The sequence below is a fragment of the Pseudorca crassidens genome, chromosome 11, assembly GCF_039906515.1.
Source record: "Pseudorca crassidens isolate mPseCra1 chromosome 11, mPseCra1.hap1, whole genome shotgun sequence".
Lineage (NCBI taxonomy): Eukaryota > Metazoa > Chordata > Mammalia > Artiodactyla > Delphinidae > Pseudorca > Pseudorca crassidens.
In genome coordinates this window covers 9,570,001-9,588,266 of record NC_090306.1, presented here as the reverse complement: position 1 = coordinate 9,588,266, position 18,266 = coordinate 9,570,001, and the positions used below count along the sequence as shown (strand labels likewise).

The window sequence follows — 18,266 nt, the reverse complement described above, 5'->3', positions numbered from 1 at the left end:
GGGGTCACTGGAGTCCAACGATGAATGAAAGGTCAGCGAATGGAAAGAACTGTCAATAAAGGAGGATGTCAGCAGAGTGGAACATTGTCAGAGATAAAGATCAGGGAGAACATACTCTTTGGCTGAGGTAGTGTTGTGTGGAAGTTACCAGGAGTCCTGGTTTGGGACATTTCAAGCCAGCCTGAGCCCTAGATGAATGCTCTGATTTCGCAAAATCTGTGAAGTATTTTAAGGCTGTTTGGATTTGTGCTGCTAGAGATTAGTTGAAAAAATTTGTAAGGAAGAAAAAAAGTTTCTGTTTGTTTTATAATGTGTTATTGCTGTTTTGTTTGGCTTTGGGGTTTTGTTTTGAGGCTGAATAGTGGCTGCTTTCTCTCGTTTTTTTTTTTTTTTTTTTTCTGTTTTCTTAGAACTTTCTAGAGCCACACTCACATTTTACTTGTTAGGACCACCAAAGTTAGAAGCGATTTAGGATAAAGTGAATGATAGAGCTGCACTTCAAACAGCCCAGGCTGGCCCGCCTTCAGTTTACGATTGTTGGAGAATCTGTCCCCTCTGAGCGTAGTTCGGTGGAGGATGGGCTGAAAGTCACCGAGACGCCGCCACCGTCTCACCACCGATTCACAAACTGTGATCGTAAGCCGGCCATGACTGTGTTTTTCGTATCCCCCGCTAGTTCTTCCTCAGCTTTGTTACTGGTCTCGTGTGACTCACACTTACAGAGTTCTTGTTTCTCTGGTCAGGTCAGATCTCCTTCCCTTTTCTCTCCCTCATCGAGGTTTTTGAACCATGTGGCTTGGGGGAAGCAAGGCTCTTCCGTCAGTTTGGGAGAGGCCCGTGGCCATTTTCAGCCTGGTGAAATGAGACTGAAATGAGGGCAGGACCCCAGAGATGTCAGCAGGCTGTCCCCACATCCTAGAGAGCGTTGCAGTTAATTCCGTGGTATTTAGAGACACGGCTTAGCAGAGCGAGTGAGAGTACAGTCTCGAGCCGGGCTCACGTCCAGCTGTTGATTATCACCTGGCGTCTTTCTGAACCTCTCTTTCCTTATCTGTAAAATGGGAGTAATCGAAGCACCTACCTCATGGGGCAGTTGTAAAGACTGAACAAACCCTTGTAAAGTGCTTAGAGCAACGCTTGTCACATAGTAAATGTCCAGTAACTCTGGGAGTCCTTACATTATTTATAAATATGATGACGTAAGTTTCAGATGGAATTCAAGTGGAGTTTCCTTGGATTGCCTGGTTTCTCTGTTCTCTGAGAACATTTACTGGACTCTTGTTTTGTTGGATTTAAATGAGTGATCATCCCATGAACTGTTTTGGAAACAGAAAAGGAAAAAACATGAAAACAGTTCTTTAGAGAAACACCAGAACAACAAAAGTTAATGGAAGTTAAAATTTAAATTATAATCAAAATAGTGGCCGTCAGTTGTCACGTTGGGTAGGTGTAACCTAGGCAGATAATGTTTAGACTCTTTAACATCTATTATTACAAGAACTGCTTTGAGGGGAAAACTCACCTTAAATAACTGCATTATGCACTTAAGAGACTGAAAAGGACAAAACATTAATGAAATAAAATGATAAATCCTAAACGGTGACAGGCACATACGTATGCCAATATTAACTGACCCCTTTTTTGAGATTGCCGTGGCTTATACTTTAGGTGTAAGGATTCTAATTTACTTCATTTCAGTAGCTGCGACAGCCCTAGCACAGCATTTCCTTGAGTGTGAGTTCCACCAGCTTAGATTTTAAGAGATTTTAGCGGGGGAAATGGGAGGGGAAATTCCATGGTCAAATAAGTTTGGGAACCTTAAATTAAATGAAAGTAAACTAGTTTCCTTAGAGATTTTTTTTCAGAGCTTTTAATACGTGTGCTGTGAGTCTCCCGGGGAGACGTGATATGCAGTGTTTCTGTTACTTTTTGGACCGATATCCCGTCTGTCAGCTTCCTGCAAGGACGCCAGCGCCCTGGAGCAGACTCTGGGAAATGCAGCCTTAGAAGCATGACTGTTTTCGCTTTGTCTCAGGTGTAGCCTACCGAGGTGTAGCTGCGGATCAGGGGTGGAGGAGGGGGGCCCCCAGATGAAGCTGGGAACTCGATGTCGGATCACTGTACCACGGAGGGCTCCCTCTGCGCGGGCACAAAGCACTCACGCATATCAGCTAACTCAGTCCTCTGACAGCTCTGTGAGGCGGGTGTGATCCTTATTCCCATTTTACGGACAGGAAACTGATAGCCAGAGGGCGTAAGTCACTTGTCCAAACAGCTAGAGCGTGGTGAAGCCAGGACACAGACTCAGGTACAGGGGCCTCTGCCCGCCCTCCCTCTGCTGTACGGCCGCGGGGCTCACGTGCGTGGGGTTTGTATGCTGCGTGTGTGCACGGGGCGGGCCGGTGGTGGTGAGAGAACAGCATGAAAGTGTGAGGTGACCGTGAGTTTTGTGTGGCTGGAGAGCGCGTTTGGAAAGGGCAAGAAATGCAACCTTAACGCTGAACAGGTACAGGTCCCCAGGGCCTCGTCGGTCCCGCAAAGGAAGGTGGGGTTTCTATAATGGAACCCTCTGCTCTTTCTGTCAGGTTACCTTAAGAACTTTAATAAGCAAACTGCTTAAGGGTAAAAACAGTGCAGACGCTTGGCTTGGAGGCTAGGGCACACCTGCATTTGCAGGCGGCGCGGTTGTCGTCACCGACTTGCTGCTGTCCTAGCTTGCTGTACCGCGCACCCCATGCTGAACACAGACAGTGGACGCAGGAGTCCCGAGGGTCATGCTTGTGTTGAACATAATACAGGGGATAAAAACGGGTGACACCTCCCCCGTCAACTCCCTGCACTTCTGCAGTTTTTGAGGGCATATTTTATATGTTTCTGGAAGCGCAGGAAAGGCTAATGGAATGAAGCTCAAGGAGATGGAGGTAAATATTTAATGAGATTTTAGGGTCCTTTTTAAGATTTTATTTTATTTTTTATTGGAGTATAGTTGCTTTACAATGTTGTGTTAGTTTCTTGCCGTGTAGCAAAGTGAATCAGTCATATGTATACATATGTCCACTCTTTTTGAGAGTTCCTTCCCATTTAGGTCACCACAGAGCACTGAGTAGGGTTCCCTGTGCTATACAGTAGGTTCTCATTAGTTATCTATTTTATACATAGTCGTGTGTATATGTCAGTCCCAGCTAGGGTCCTTTTTAAGGCTTGATTAAAGAGGTAAAAATGAGGCTGCTCTGTCTTCTTAACTGTTTTTTAATTTAGTAGTATTAAAAATATACACATATTCCCTATAATCCAAATGTCTTTGGTTCCGAGTTTAGATGTAGTGACTAGGGAGGGTCTGGATAGTGAGGGATTCATCTGAAAATGTATCAGAGTGTATTCAGTTCTTGGGTTTGGATTTGGGTAGCAAGGAGGATTTAGATTGGAAAACCCAGGGAAGACCTTGTTCATCTTTTCTTTTCTGAAAGGAGGTGAGAGTGTCTCCTTAGCCAATAGATTTCTCTTCATTAACAGGGAGTGAGATTGTGACCTAATGAAGATCATAGAGTAGGTCATTATAAGGAAGGGACTGGAAAACACTGAATTCCTCCGAGTCCAGAAATCTTGCCACGAGGCATCCATGTAACCTGAGCGGTTAGGGTCTGTCGGCCCTTGTTCACAGCGCTCAGCCAGTGAACAGGAGACCCCGGAATCGGGGGTCATTATGCGACCCTTGATATAGAGAATATTTGTAAGAGTAAGGGGGGTATGTGGTATCTTTGAAATATAAAACTTATACAGTAGGAAGATTTAAAGTTCATTCTAGAAGGAGCTTTGAACTCTGTCAATTTTATTTTGAAGAAGTCACGTCTGGCCTCAGTTCATGTGTTTTTGTATCCGCATTTTGCATCTGTCTTGGCTCGGTTATCTGCTACTTTCAGTCCTCTTCAAGCCACACGAAATACGACAGGGAGCAGGGGGAAGACATAGGATGCGTGAAGGTGAAGGGAGTGAGAGCGAGGGGGTGAGTCACTAAGTGCCTTCAGGGCCTGGGGTCACTTTCGTGGGCTTGCAAAGCCGGGTCTGGTGCTGGATTGTACCCCAGACCGAGCAGCTGTGGACGGGGCTCCACTTCCATCTGTGGGATCTGATTGTTCTTTTCAGACAACTGTATTTGAGTAGTTAGCAGAAGGCTGGTTTTCATCTTTATGCACGGCGTAACTGTACCCTGTCTGTCCTTAGGTGGGTTTGCCGAGTTCTCCCGCTGTTTCCCTGGCCTCTGTGAAGGAAAATCCACCCTAGTCCCCACCTGCATTTCTCAGCCTTGCTTACCTGTTGCCAACATTGGGCCAACCCGAATTCTGCCCAATCTCTATCTTGGCTGCCAGCGAGATGTCCTCAACAAGGTGGGTGCTTTGAACATAACCTTCATTGCAGGGTTTCTTGACAGCGGCTGGAGAAGCACTGGGCTGCCGGCGGGCTGTCCTTTCAGGCACACGCACCCCGTGTTCTTAGTGCAGCTCCCCTGTGAGCAGCCCAGCGGCCGTACCATCCTCCCCAGTGCCGTCTGCTGTGACGTTCTGCTCGCTGTAGGAAGGCTAAGCCGTTGTCAAGTGTGCTGTGCTTACAGGTCCAAGAGACCTGCGGTTGGGCACACCCAGGAAGGCTCATGCCGCCTAGATGATTTCACATATAGAGATGTATTTATTTACTGCAGCAACTAGAAAGGGACTCGGGTTGGCTTGGACTGAGGAAGATCTCATGATGACTCCTGGCTAGAGGGGCGGGGAGGGGGGTAAAAGGATGGTGAGGACCAGCGCTAAGAAGACGCTCTGCAGGCGCCCCGCCTGAGGCCCCTTGGAGCAGTTTGGTTGAGAAAGAAGAGGGAGGACCGTAAATAACTGGATGAAAAGGATGTGAGCCGTTCTGAACAAGGTGTATCCCACGGAGGAGCCGTGTTGATTGCTTGAGGCCATTATATATAACGGTACACACGTGACAGCGGCAGAACTAAGATCCGTCTGTCTCCACTGCTTATATGCTCTTAACAAGTGGTGCTAGAAAACAGTGCTCTAACTGCCTGGAAAGTGGTTTGTCTCTAAAACCTCTTGTTTACATCACCTCTAATTGAAAAAACAATCAAAGATCTTAATTCAACCGCTGGTGATCTGCAAGTGCTGCTTTTTGGGTATTTCTGCTTGAGGAGCTGAAACAATTGGGCTGACCGTAAGATAAGCTTCCAGGTGGGCTTGCTTTACTTTAGCACGTGGAGAGCAAAAACACCCTCTCACTGGGCAGCAAGGAGGCATTCTTTTTGCTCTCTTCTTCTTTTTTGTTCTCGAAACTCCTGCCTCTTCAGAATTTTGCCTGGACATTTTTGCTAACATGTCTGCTCGTTCTGTGAGGTATTTGAAATTTGATAGCTTATGCTTGCACTGAGCCTTTCTGGTGGGGTCACGATGTCTTTGAGCACGTGCATTTTATTAGTTCTCTTTGAGAGATAAGCAAACTATGTCACAGAAAGCAAAATTAATTTCCTAAAGTCACATGCAACCCTGGGGCAAACCCGGAGGTGCTTTATTTAATCCTTAGATCAGCAAATAAAACAAAATGAAATAAAATTCCTAGTTAAGGATCCTGTTCAGAATCCCCCCCAGTAAAACTTAACCGGTCACTGGCAGGTGATTTACAAGTAGTTATGTGACAGGTCCTTTCTGTTACTTCTGACATTCAGTGCAGTGGTACCTTGATTTTGCTGCATACCTTTTCCAGGTTTAACAAATGTGTCAGTTAACAGCTAAGTGAGGCCTGCAGGGTGAGAGCAGTTAAACTGGAACCTGAAGTTGAGGTGTGCCGGGGGCTGATAGTTTTCTGTTTTTAATTGGCTTCTACATGTCCATGTGCTAAACAGGATAGGCACACAGATGCCTTGAAAGGAAATGGTTGTAGGGGGAGAATGGGTTTTTGCAAGCTCATGGGGAAACAGGTTGAGCAAGGAGTCATTGGGGAAGACCGTGAGAAAGCTGCTTTGGGAGCTGCCGACGTGCAGACTAGGGAGTGGTGAGAAGAGTGCTTTCAAGGTGGCGAGTAGAAATTTCTATGTGCGTAACCTCTAGATTCACTGTTGAGCAGAGTCCTAGTGCTGGAGGGGACCTTACAGATCATTTAGTCAGCCTCCTTCGGTCAATAATGAGGAAATCGTAATTCCAGAAATGTTATATAAATTCCACCACATCACCCCACTGCTGGGTCTTAGAACTGGATGTGCCTCTCTTTCGAAAACAGCATAAACTCATCTCCCTGCTCCACTCACTGGTTTAAACTTCCCAGGAGAAATAATGTGCTCTCTTCTTCTGGAAGATCTCCAGAGATGAAGATTTTATAATCTCCCCTGATAGTACGTTCCTTTTTAGTCAAACTTAGAAGTTTCTAAGAACCACCACCACAAGACCACTAATCTTATTAGTCATCTTCCTATTTATTTATTTATTTGTAATAAAGTGCCACTAAAATATGTTAAAAGCATGTCACGGAAAATTTCTGGGGAGGGTAATAGTGTTTATCATTTAGAATGCTAGGCCCTTTATGTCACTGCATTTAACCCTCATAATAGGATTTGGAGGTAGGTTGGCTCTGAGTTATGTCACTTACTTACCCAAGATTTTGTGGCTAGAAAGTCATTGACCTCAAAGCTAGTGAGTGACAGAGACCGCCTCAAACCCAAACTACTCTGGCTCTAAGTCCTGTGTTTGTAGAACGCCAGAAATCCTCATCGTCTGGAAATTGAAATCTCTGTAACAGGCTGTCACGAAGGACTGACAAGTCTTAACAGTCTGTTGAATCACAGCTGAGATTTGTTTCCTCCTGCTTTGTCTACAGCATGTTCTATACCAGCATCATCCCACAGAAGTATAATGCAAGCCACATATATAATCTAGAATGTTCTGATAGCCTTATTTAAAAAGTTAAAGAAAAACCCAAGTGAAATTAATTTTAATGACATTCATCACCGTATGTCTAGAATATTACCGTTTCAACATGCAATCAATATAAAAAATTATTGGCACTTTACAGTTTTTGGTACTAGGTCTTTGAAATCTGGTGTGTGTCTTATGGACTCTCACTGTGAACGTGCCACATGTGCTTGTGCTTCCACAGATCAGACGGTGCGGGTCAATACTCTCAGCATGTGATTGTTTTTACTTAGGTCTCAAAGACATAGCTCTTCTGTAAAAGACTGTAAGAAGGCACTGGTAGCAAAAAGAACACACTTCCTTTCCCCTCGCATCTGTACTTTGTTTCCCACAATCTGTCCTCCTCTGGTCTTTGAACTGGAGTTGTACAGCGGTCACACTAAAGCAGTTTGCTGGTGCCCACAGTTCACATCTGACTGAGTGGGACTTGAACCAGAATCTCTAGTTATAATGGGACAGACAGAAGTTCCTGATGTTTTTTTCTCCTTGACCAGTTAAAATTTCAAACGGACTTTTGTTTCCCACTTACACACAGGGTGTACGATGGGATTCCCTACCGCGAGTCGTTCCTGAGCCGGGACCTCTTCGACTTCTTCCCTAAAGCTGCCGTGCCCGCGCCTTCCCCATTTTAAACAGGGTGCGGCCAGCTTTTTGGGGGGTAGCTTCTTATTTCAGTCTTCTAACACGCACAGTTGGCTTTCCTGGGCTGCCTTGCTGTTCTGCCCGTCCCCAGGACTACTGCCACTTTCTCTGGTGTTTTCGTACGAGAGTTAGGCTGTAGCCTGGACACCGTATAGCCAAATACTGCTTTCAGGTTTCTCTGTGATCTAGGAAGACAAAGGCTCATGTCGTCAAAATGATCAGTGAAAGTATTTATTCAGAGTCCACGGTGTGTAGAACGCCATACAGAGTGCAGGTTGGTTAGACAAGACCTGTTCCTGAGACGGTAATTCGCAAACAAGGTGATTCAGGCAGGAGCGAGAGCCGGCTCCGGACCGGGAGGATTCGCGTGCCAGGTCTTCGCCTCACCGGCCGGAGCCACGTGCCCCGAATCTGCTTCTTCACCTGCAAACTGAGATGATTCCTGCCCCCTAGTGTTCTTGTGAGGCTCCTGTGACGTGGCCTTACGCCAGGCACCAAGAGCAGTTCCTGGTTTATAGGGACACTGTTATTGTCACCACCGGGTAGGGTGTACAAGGGTCTGGGGTGAGTGGTGGGTACATTGGGCGTGGCTGGCTGAGGAAGGCTGGCTGGAGGAAGTAGGTCAATTCTGAAGGCAAGGGGAGTGGCAAATGCAAACTCACTCATTAAATTGACTTCAGAAAGAAAAATTACAACTCTTTTAAGTACATTTGCAGTGCCTGTGTGATTTAATGGGACCTCTGTCCTCAGCCTGAATGAACGTGGGCAACCTGACCAAACAGAGCAGTTGTATTAAAGCTGTATTCCATATATTACTCCACAGTCTGTATCAACAGAGTATAGAGCCCATATTTAGAAATTAGTCCAACTACGGGGCAAAGTTGTTTCATGGTTTAGGAGAAGGAAACAAAGGGGGAAAAAAAGTGAATGCAAATCATAGCAGTAAAATTAAGATTTATTTTTTGACTCACAAAAATTATTTTTGAACACTTTCTTGATTGTGTTTTGAAACCAGAATCTATTTTTTAATTTCTTAGGGGGTAGTCTTTTCTACTTTACAGCTGAACCCTTTTTTATACCCAGCCTGCTACATTCAGTGTAATTTCCCTACTTGAGGCCAATTAGGAGCAAGGACAGTTTGAATTAGTGAAAGATATACATTACAGGCTGGGGGGTGGGCAACAACTTTACTGAGATATAATTTATATACCATGTGATTTATAAGTTATTTTTAATTGAGATATAATTGACGTATAACATTATATATATAATGACGTATATGTTATACGTCATTATATAATTGACATATAACATATTTCAAGTATATTAGTTTCAAGTAACATTATATCCAACATTCAGTATTTGTATATATTGCTAAATGATCACAATAAATCTAAGTTAACATCTACCACCGTACATAGCTACTCCTTTTTTTTTCCTATGATGAGAACTTTTAAGATTTCTCAGCCACTTTCAAATACGCAATACACTGTTACTATCTATAGCCGGCATGCTGTGCGTTACATCGCCATGACTGACTTGTTTTGTGACTGGAAGTTTGTACCTTTCGACCACCTTTACCCCTCCCCTCCACCACCTCTGGCAGCCACCACTCTGTTCTCTGTACCTATGAATTCAGTGTCTGTTTGTTTTTTAGATTCCACATGTAAGTGAGATCATACAGTATTTGTCCTTCTCTGTCTGACTTAGTTCGCTTAGCATAATGCCTTCAAGGTTCATCCTTGCTGCCGCAAATGGCAAGATTTCCTTCTTTTCTAAGGCTGAATAATATTCCATTGTGTACATAATACCACGTCGTCTTTATCCATTCATCTGTCAGTGGGCACTTAGGTTGTTTCCATGTCTCGACTTCTGTAAATAGTGCTGCAGTGCACAAGGGGGTGCATGTGTCTTTTGGAGATAGTGTTTTTGTTTCCTTCGGATAAATACCCAGCAGTGGAATTGATGGATCAGATGGCAGCTCTATTTTTTTTGTTGTTTTTTTTTTTTTTTTTTTTGCAGTACGCGGGCCTCTCACTGCAGTGGCCTCTCCCGTTGCGGAGCACGGGCTCCGGACGCGCAGGCTCAGAGGCCATGGCTCACTGGCCCAGCCGCTCCGCGGCATGTGGGATCCTCCCAGACCGGGGCACGAACCCGTGTTCCCTGCACCGGCAGGCAGACTCCCAACCACTGCGCCACCAGGGAAGCCCGGCAGCTCTATTTTTAATTTTTTGAGGGACCGCCACACTGTTTTCCATAGTGGCTGTACCAGTTTACATTCCCACAAACTATTATTTTAAAAATAAGGTAAAGTAAGGGAACTAACGTTTATTGAAACTTCTTGTATATTATGTGCCACTTTATCCTCATAACAGCTTTACAAAATAGAGATCGTTAGCCCTGTTTTACAGGTAAGGAAACTAAAGCTGAGGGAGGTCAGGTAGCCCCTCCAAGGTCATTCAGGTGGCGGACAGTCACGTGCTGAGCCGGGCTCCCAGTTTTCTGGGACTGGTGCCCGTGTGCTTGTCCTGCACACTGAGTTCACCCACAGTAACAGGAGGAAGGAGGGTTTAGAGGCACGTGTGCTGGCAGAAAGGGAAGTGGTGGTAGAAGTTTATCAAAACTTCCTTCTGACTGTTTCTGTTTTCTCCATGAGCAGAGAGAGAGGGTGAGGGAGGACATATGGAGGGTTTGAAAAGAACGGGGAAGGGCTGGAATGGCATCCAGGCTAGAGGCCAGGTGAAGACCAGGGGCATGGAGTGCCCGCTGGGGAGCGTGGCTGGAAGGGGGCCCGGCAGCAGCGCTGCTGAGTGTTCTTCTCGGGCCACGTTCAGCTGCCTGCGTGCAGATGCAGACTCGGTGGCGAGCCAGGTTCATCCAGGGCTGTGATCTTGCCACGTGAGTGTGAAGAGGTGACGGAGGGACCCAGTAATTGAGGGTGAAAGCGAGGGAGGGATTCCAGGTGACCCTCGAACAGTGAGGGGGTTAGTCCTCGTATCGTTTATGGTCGGCCCTCGCCCTCCGCAGGGCCTCTGCAACCTCAGGTTCAACCAGCTGTGGATCCTGTAATACTGCAGTGTTTACTGTTGAAAAGCATGCACGTATAAGTGGACCCACACAGTTTAAACCTGAGTTGTTCAAGGGTCAACCGTGTAGTGACTGGCCACAGAATTTAAGCTGGGCCAGGAAGCAAGGACAGACGTCATGAGGATGAAGGACAGAGAGGAGGCTGAATGAGGTCCTGGGGGGATCGAGGGACGCCAGGAGTGGTGGTGGAAGACAGTAAGTTGGAAGGAAGAAGGCGGCGTCCCGCAGCGCGTTGTGTGAGGTTATGGTTACTGGTAATGGCAGAGACCGGACCGGGCCTCGGGAGGGAGTGCTCAAGGTGAGGCGCTCAGAGAACCCAGAGGCCACGGTGTCGGAAGGATATTTGAAGGCCGGAGAAGAAAGATTACGTTATCAGTAGGAAGCACGTGTTAGCCGACTGAACACAAAGTTGAGCCAAATATGCAACAGCATGAAGGCTCTCTGGAAGCCTAAGGATTACGGTGTTTAATGACGGGACAGAGTCATACTGAGTTGTGTACGCTTTACACAACACACTGAAACAACGCTGAATGAATTACGTAAATTCCTTAAAATGTGGTAGGAAGTCAAGACCTCCATCTCTGAGTAAAAGCAGTCATGATTCTATAAAACAAACCCGTTCTTCATACTTGTGGTTCCATCCCAGTTCTTGCTGTCAGGAGCATTGACATAAGATGCCCTCTCGGCCACTTACATGCCCGGCCGTGAACATCATCAGGAGAGAAGGGAACAGAACGGTCACATGACAGTCACGTGACGCCTTAGCTGACTGCAGCCCCCACCCACCCCTCTGCTCTGCCGCCCTCGGCAGGTGGGCGCCTGTCTCCTGGCAGCAGTGGGCTCCGGGCCGTCGCAGGGCTACTAACCCCATTTGAACAGTTTACTCACCAGGACGCAATTGTGTTTGTTCTCGGACCTGTTTAGGCCAATGTACTTGTTATCATAACGATGTACGTTAGTTAAAATATTGCATACAGGGATGAAATATGAATGAGGAAAGAGAGTTGTTTTTCTATGACCTAAGCTAAATGGTTTCAAAAGATTCGAGAAAGGGACTTCCCTGGTGGCGCAGTGGTTGGGACTCCGCACTCCCAGTGCAGGGGGCTGGGGTTTGATCCCTGGTCAGGGAACTAGATCCCGCATGCATGCCGCCACAACTAAGGGGCCCATGTGCCTCAACTGTGAAGCCAGCGAGCCATGATTAAGGAGCCCACAAGCTGCAACTAAGGAGCCCGCCTGCTGCAACTAAGACCCAGTGCAACCAAATAAATAAATAAATGTTAAAAAAAAAAAAAGATTCAGGAAAGACTGATTGCTCTACGTTTTTTTCTGTCTTACTAGGCAGGGGAAGGCAGCCGTAGAATATTTAGGGGACAGTCATCATCTAGAAGATTCTGTCCTGATTTATTGCTTTATTAGTTCTTGCTCTTTAAAGAATGGAAAGTATAAGTGGTAGATGCATTTGGTTGTGATTTTCTTAAGAACTCCAGTCAGCTAACCTATTTAAAAAAAAACACCAAGAAATTAGTGAATTAATGTACATTTATTTGTTTTGAGTTAAAATGTTTTACGTATACATGTAACATTTTTAACGGTTTCCTCTTTTAACTCATTTTTTCCACTGATGTATAACTAGCATTTTTTTCTCACTTCATTTTGTGGTTAAATTATTTTATTATCACTCCATTTCAACACATTAATGTCCCCTCCCCCCTTACATCAGTTGTCTAAAATAAAGCTACTACTTAAGTGCCTCTCTTCGTGGCACACCGTTTTATATGTGGAGAATATTGTTGAGACATAAACAGCGTTGTAGGCTTGGATGACTGATGTTTCTTACATGAGGTCAGAACTGCCCCTTTTTCGTGTTTCCTTTCCATCGGGCCATGACCATTGGGCACGTGGCAGCAGTGGCGTGAGGCTGGGGGACGTGCACGTGGGCAGCCAGGCCTCAGCCGGGAGCAGCAGATGCCAGTGTGAACACGGCAGCAGGGCCACGCTGTGATGCCCGTGGCTGCAACTGAGGTGACAATCAGGGAAGAAAGAGGTAAAACAGGACTGATTAGTCTCCTCCAGTAGCCATCGAGTGTCCTGAGTTACGTCCATGCCCAGAGGGGTGCTCCTTTATGTCCTAACTGGTTACAGTTAAAAAGGGTGAAAAAGGATGCAGTTAAAACTTCATATTCTGTTACTTCATTTGGTTAAAAAGAAAGTCTGTATGTAGGCGAGTTACTTTATTGCTCCATCTAATTTGCTTTAAAAAGAACTTCAGTAGAGAATGGCAGTTAAGAGGACGGATTCTGGAGATGAGAATATGCTTGGATGTGGATTTCTACTCTGGACCACTTGTTAGCTGTATAACTTTGGAAACATTCCATGAACTCTCTAAGCCTCAGTTTCCTCATTTTAAAAATGAGAAGAAGAATAGTATCCATCTCAAAGGGTGGTTGTGAGGATTAAATGAGACGGTGCATTTAAAGGCTTAGCACAGTCCCAGGTACACAGTAGGCACTCGGTAAACGTTAGATGTTGTTTATTAACGTGTACCATAGTAGTATATTGTTAATATAACAGAGCACCTGTAGCAAAGGTGCCCAGCACATTTTTCATTGAATTTAGGTTTAAGTGGTCATTTCTACAGAATGTAGACTATTAGGCTAATTGTCAGAAGTGTACATTATTCTAGACTTTGTGTGGGGAAATCACATTTGATGCTCACTACTGACTTGTCTCACGTTAGTGTTGTCATTTGTGAGCATCGCCTGTGGTCTTTTGTGTAGAGTAGGTAACGCTGCCCGTGTCAGCCTCTCTCCTCAGAAACTCCTGTGTCTTTATTATCGTACTACTTTTAATTTAATAAATCTCTGTCACACCGTTGATGGAAAGGAGATGGAAATGTAAAAAGGTTCCTTTCTTTAAGGAGCGTTCATGAGAGAGGCATGAAAGACTTTTATCTCCAGTAATGCTGCCGTTCTTGCGTGGGAAACGCTGTGGTGATCAGACAGTGGTAGAAAACAGTGTGACCTTCGCTCGTGTACAGACGTTTAAAAGTTGTAAACACCACTGAGATCTAACGGGAGCCTACGAGACCTTCGGAAGGCGAGGGTCAGTCACTCTAAGAAGCTCGCCCAGCTCCACAAGCTGTTTCTTGACTCTGTCATCTGATAGCCGAGAGGGCTGCACACCTGATCTGGATTTACTCAGTCTACTTTTCTGTAAAACAATATATTTATTGCGCTGAATGCGGTAATTGAAGGGATGAGCGCGTTGGCAGGAGGCTAAAATAGGGAGAAAATGACCAACTGTTCTTCGGGGAGTTGGAGTTGGAACAGATCTGTAGAGGAGGTAGCATTCCAAGAAAAGGAAGACGTGACCAGAGTTGCTTCGAAGAGAATGATTTCAGGCCAGGGACATTTCCTGAGAGGCAGCAATGGATGACTAAATGGAGTGGGTTGTATAGGCTTGCCTGGAAAATGGTGGACGGGATGTTAGCTGAACAAACACGTACCGAGTGCAGCTATGTACCTGGTGCTGAAGGGAGAAGCATAGGCAAGCATCCGGCCAAGACCTCACTACTTCACTGCTTAATAGGAGAGACGAGGGAACCTGCTAATGTGCTCGGTGCTTTACTAATAGCATGTCCAAAGTCCTTTGGACGGGCAGAGAACAGAATGGTTAATTATGCACCCGTAGGAGGGCTTCATAGTAAGGTTAACTTAAAGTAGAAGAGTGGAAGAGTCATCAGGAAGAGGAACAGGGCCTGCTGAGCTCAGACGGTGCGAGCAGCATCGGGGAAGGGGGATGCGCATGTGAAGGGGATTTGGCGATGGTACGGAACGGGAGCAGGCAGTGAGACATGATGAAACTAAGTGTGGAGAAAGCACGTAGCTCGCGTTTAATTACAAGAAAGATTACTCCGGTTGTTGTTTGGAGAGGAAAACACCGCAAACTTCAAGAGCTCCCTGTTGGCTCTTTTGCTACCATGGTGAGGGCTTACCCCTGAGCAGCGACTGGGAATAGAGAGAAAGGGTGGACGGGAGGGGCGATACCAGGAGGGTTTGGCAACATTAGGATGGGGGTGGTGAGGAAGAAAAACAGGATGAAATGATCCCATTTTCTAGCTCAAGTGTCTGGGTGGATGTTATTACCAAAAACCGGTTTTGGATTACAGAGAGGAAACAAGAATTTGAGGCAGAGAAGGGAGAAAGAGAATGTGCTGTGTTTCTGACATTTTGAGTTTGAAGGTCCTGAGGAACATCCAAATAGAGATACCAGGAAGCGGCTGGAAATGACGTCAGAAATTAAAGAGGGCGTGTTTGTGTGTGTGTGTGTGTGTGTGTGTATTTATTTAAGAGTCATCAGCATGTAGAGGTGATAATTAAAACTACGGAGGGGGCTTCCCTGGTGGCGCAGTGGTTGAGAGTCCGCCTGCCGATGCAGGGGACACGGGTTCATGCCCACGTCTGGGAAGATCCTATGTGCCGCGGAGCGGCTGGGCCCGTGAGCCATGGCCGCTGAGCCTGCGCGTCCGGAGCCTGTGCTCTGCAACGGGAGAGGCCACAGCAGTGAGAGGCCGGCGTACCGCAAAAAAAAAACCCCAAAAAAACAAACAAAAAGAAACTACGGAAACAGAGTCAACCTTCAGAGAGAGTATTTACAGCCAGAAGATGGCCTAGGACTGTATCTTAGAGAACAACCAGCATGTTCAGTTTGGGAAGAAAATGTTCTCATTGTGTGTGCATATATTCTGAAGTCATAGCACAAAATAAACAAAACAAACAAACAAAAGTATTCTAGCATACTCCCAAATCTTGTAAATCAATGCACTTATTCATGCATTTTGGGGATTACATCTAACATGGTCATAATAAATTTACATAGTTGCCCAGGAGGGGCAAGTCATAGTAAACTGTCGCGGTTTTATTTTCTGTTCTTTGTTCCACTTCTCTCTCTAGTAATGAAGATAATAGAGAGTTGACTATATTAGTGATGTGTGATCTTTTAAACAGCCTATTTTGCCCTTAAAAAATTCTGCTTTAAAGCCTCAATAAATTTAAGAAAACTGAAATCATATCAGGCATCTTTTCTGACCACAACGCTATAAGGCTAGAAATCAACTACAGGGAGAAAACTGCAAAAAGCACAAACACGTGGAGGCTAAACAATATGCTACTGAACAACCAGTGGATAACTGAAGAAATCAAAGAGGAAATCAGAAAATACCTTGAGACAAATGAAAATGAAAACACGACGATCCAAAACCTACAGGATGCAACAAAAGCAGTTCTAAGAGGGAAGTTTATGGTGATACAAATTTACCTCAGGAAACGAGAAAAATCTCAAATAAACAACCTAAACCTTATGCCTAAAGCAACTAGAGAAAGAAGAACAAACAAAGCCCAAAGTTAGTAGAATGAAAGAAATCAGAGCAGAAATAAATGAAATAGAGACTAAAAAAACAATAGAAAAGATCAATGAAACTAAAAGCTGGTTCTTTGAAAAGATAAGCGAAATTGATCAACGTTTAGCCAGACTCATCAAGGAAAAAAGGGAGAGGGCCCAAATCAGTAAAATCAGAAGTGACAAGGAAGTTGCAGTCTACACCACAGAAATACAAAGGATCATAGGAGACCACTGTGAGCAACTATATGCCAATAAAGTAGACAACCTAGAAGAAATGGACAAATTCTTAGAAAGATACAAATACAATCTCCCAAGACTGAACTAGGAAGAAACAGAAAATATGAACAGACCAATTACCAGTACTGAAATTGGATCAGTGATTTTAAAACTCCCAACAAGCAAAAGTCCAGGACCAGAGAGCTTCACAGGTGAATTCTACCAAACATTTAGAGAAGACTTAACACCTATCCTTCTGAAACTCTTCCAAAAAATTGCAGAGGAGGGATCACTTCTGAACTCATTCTATGAGGCTACCATCACCCTGATACCCAAACCAGACAAAGATATCACAAAAAAAAGAAAAAATTACAGGCCAATATCACTGATGAACATAGATGCAAAACTCCTCAACAAAATACTAGCAAATCGACTCCAGCAATACATTAAAAGCATCATGCATCATGATCAAGTATGCCAAGGATCAAGGACTTTTCAGTATCCACAAATCTGTCAGTGTGATATATACCACATTAACAAATTGAAGAGTAAAAATCATATGATTATCTTAGTAGATGCAGAAAAAGCTTTCGATAAAATTCAACATCCATTTATAATAATAAAAAAAAACCTCTTCTGAAAGTGGGCATAGAGGGAACATACCTCAACATAATTAAGGCCATATACGGTAAACCCACAGCTAAGATCATACTCAATGGTGAAAAGCTAAAAGCATTTCCTCTAAGATCAGGAACAAGACAAGGATGCCCACTGTTGCCATTTTTATTCAACATAGTTTTGGAAGTCCTAGCCACAGAAATCAGAGAAGAAAAAGAAATAAAAAGAATCCAAATTGGAAAAGAAGTAAAACTGTCACTGTTTGCAGATGACATGCTACTATACATAGAAGATCCTAGAGATGCTACCAGAAAACTACTAGAGCTCATCCATGAATTTAGTAAAGTTGCTGGATATGAAATTAATATACAGAAATATGTTGCATTTCTATACACTAACAAAATATCATAAAGAGAAATTAAGGAAACAGTCCCATTTACCATCACATCAAAAAGAATAAAATACCTAGGAATAAACGTACCTAAGAAGGCAAAAGACCTGTACTCTGAAAACTGTAAGACACTGGTGAAAGAAATTGAACACAACATGATGGAAAGATATATATATGTTCTTGGATTGGAAAAATCAGTATTGTTAAAAGACCATACTACCCAAGGCAATCTACACATTTAGTACAATTCCTATCAAATTATCAATGGCATTTTTCACAGAACTAGAACAAAAAATTTTTTTAATTTGTATGTATGGAAACACAAAGACCCCGAATAGCCAAGACAATCTTGAGAAGGAAGAACGGAGCTGGAGGAATAAGTATCCCTGACTTCAGACTATACTACAAATCTACAGTGATCAAAACAGTAAGGTACTGGGAATGAAAACAGACACACGGATCAACAGAACGGGATAGAAAGCGCAGAGCTAAACCCACACACTTATGGTCAATCTATGACAAAGGAGGCAAGAATATACAATGGAGAAGAAGTCTCTTCAATAAATGGTGCTGGGAATACTGGACAGCTGCATGTAAAAATATGAAATTAGAACATTCTCTAACAACATATACCAAAATAAACTCAAAATGGATTAAAGACCTAAATGTAGGACTGGAAACCATAAAACTCCTAGAGGAAAACATAGGCAGAACACTCTGACATAAATCGCAGCAAGATCTTTTTCGGGCCGTCTCCTAGAGTAATGGAAATAAAAACAAAAAAAATGGGATCTAATTAAACTTAAAAGCTTTTGAACATCAAAGGAAACCATAAACAAAACAAAAAGACAATCTACAGAATGGGAGAAAATATTTGCAAACGATGCTACTGACAAGGGATTAATTTCCAAAATATATAAACAGCTCATACAGCTTAATTAAAAAAAAAAACCAAT

At 44.1% G+C, this 18,266-nt stretch overlaps 1 protein-coding gene across 8 annotated transcripts in view; it reads left to right on the top strand.

The window, feature by feature from the left end:
- Positions 1-18,266, top strand: part of DUSP16 (dual specificity phosphatase 16) — a 177,392-nt gene that overhangs the window by 144,303 nt on the left and 14,823 nt on the right. For all 8 annotated transcript variants that reach the window (XM_067695716.1, XM_067695715.1, XM_067695722.1 and 5 more), the window contains one exon: positions 4,222-4,385. In XM_067695716.1, coding sequence (XP_067551817.1) covers positions 4,222-4,385 — 164 coding nt within the window. The remainder of the gene's footprint in view (positions 1-4,221; positions 4,386-18,266) is intronic.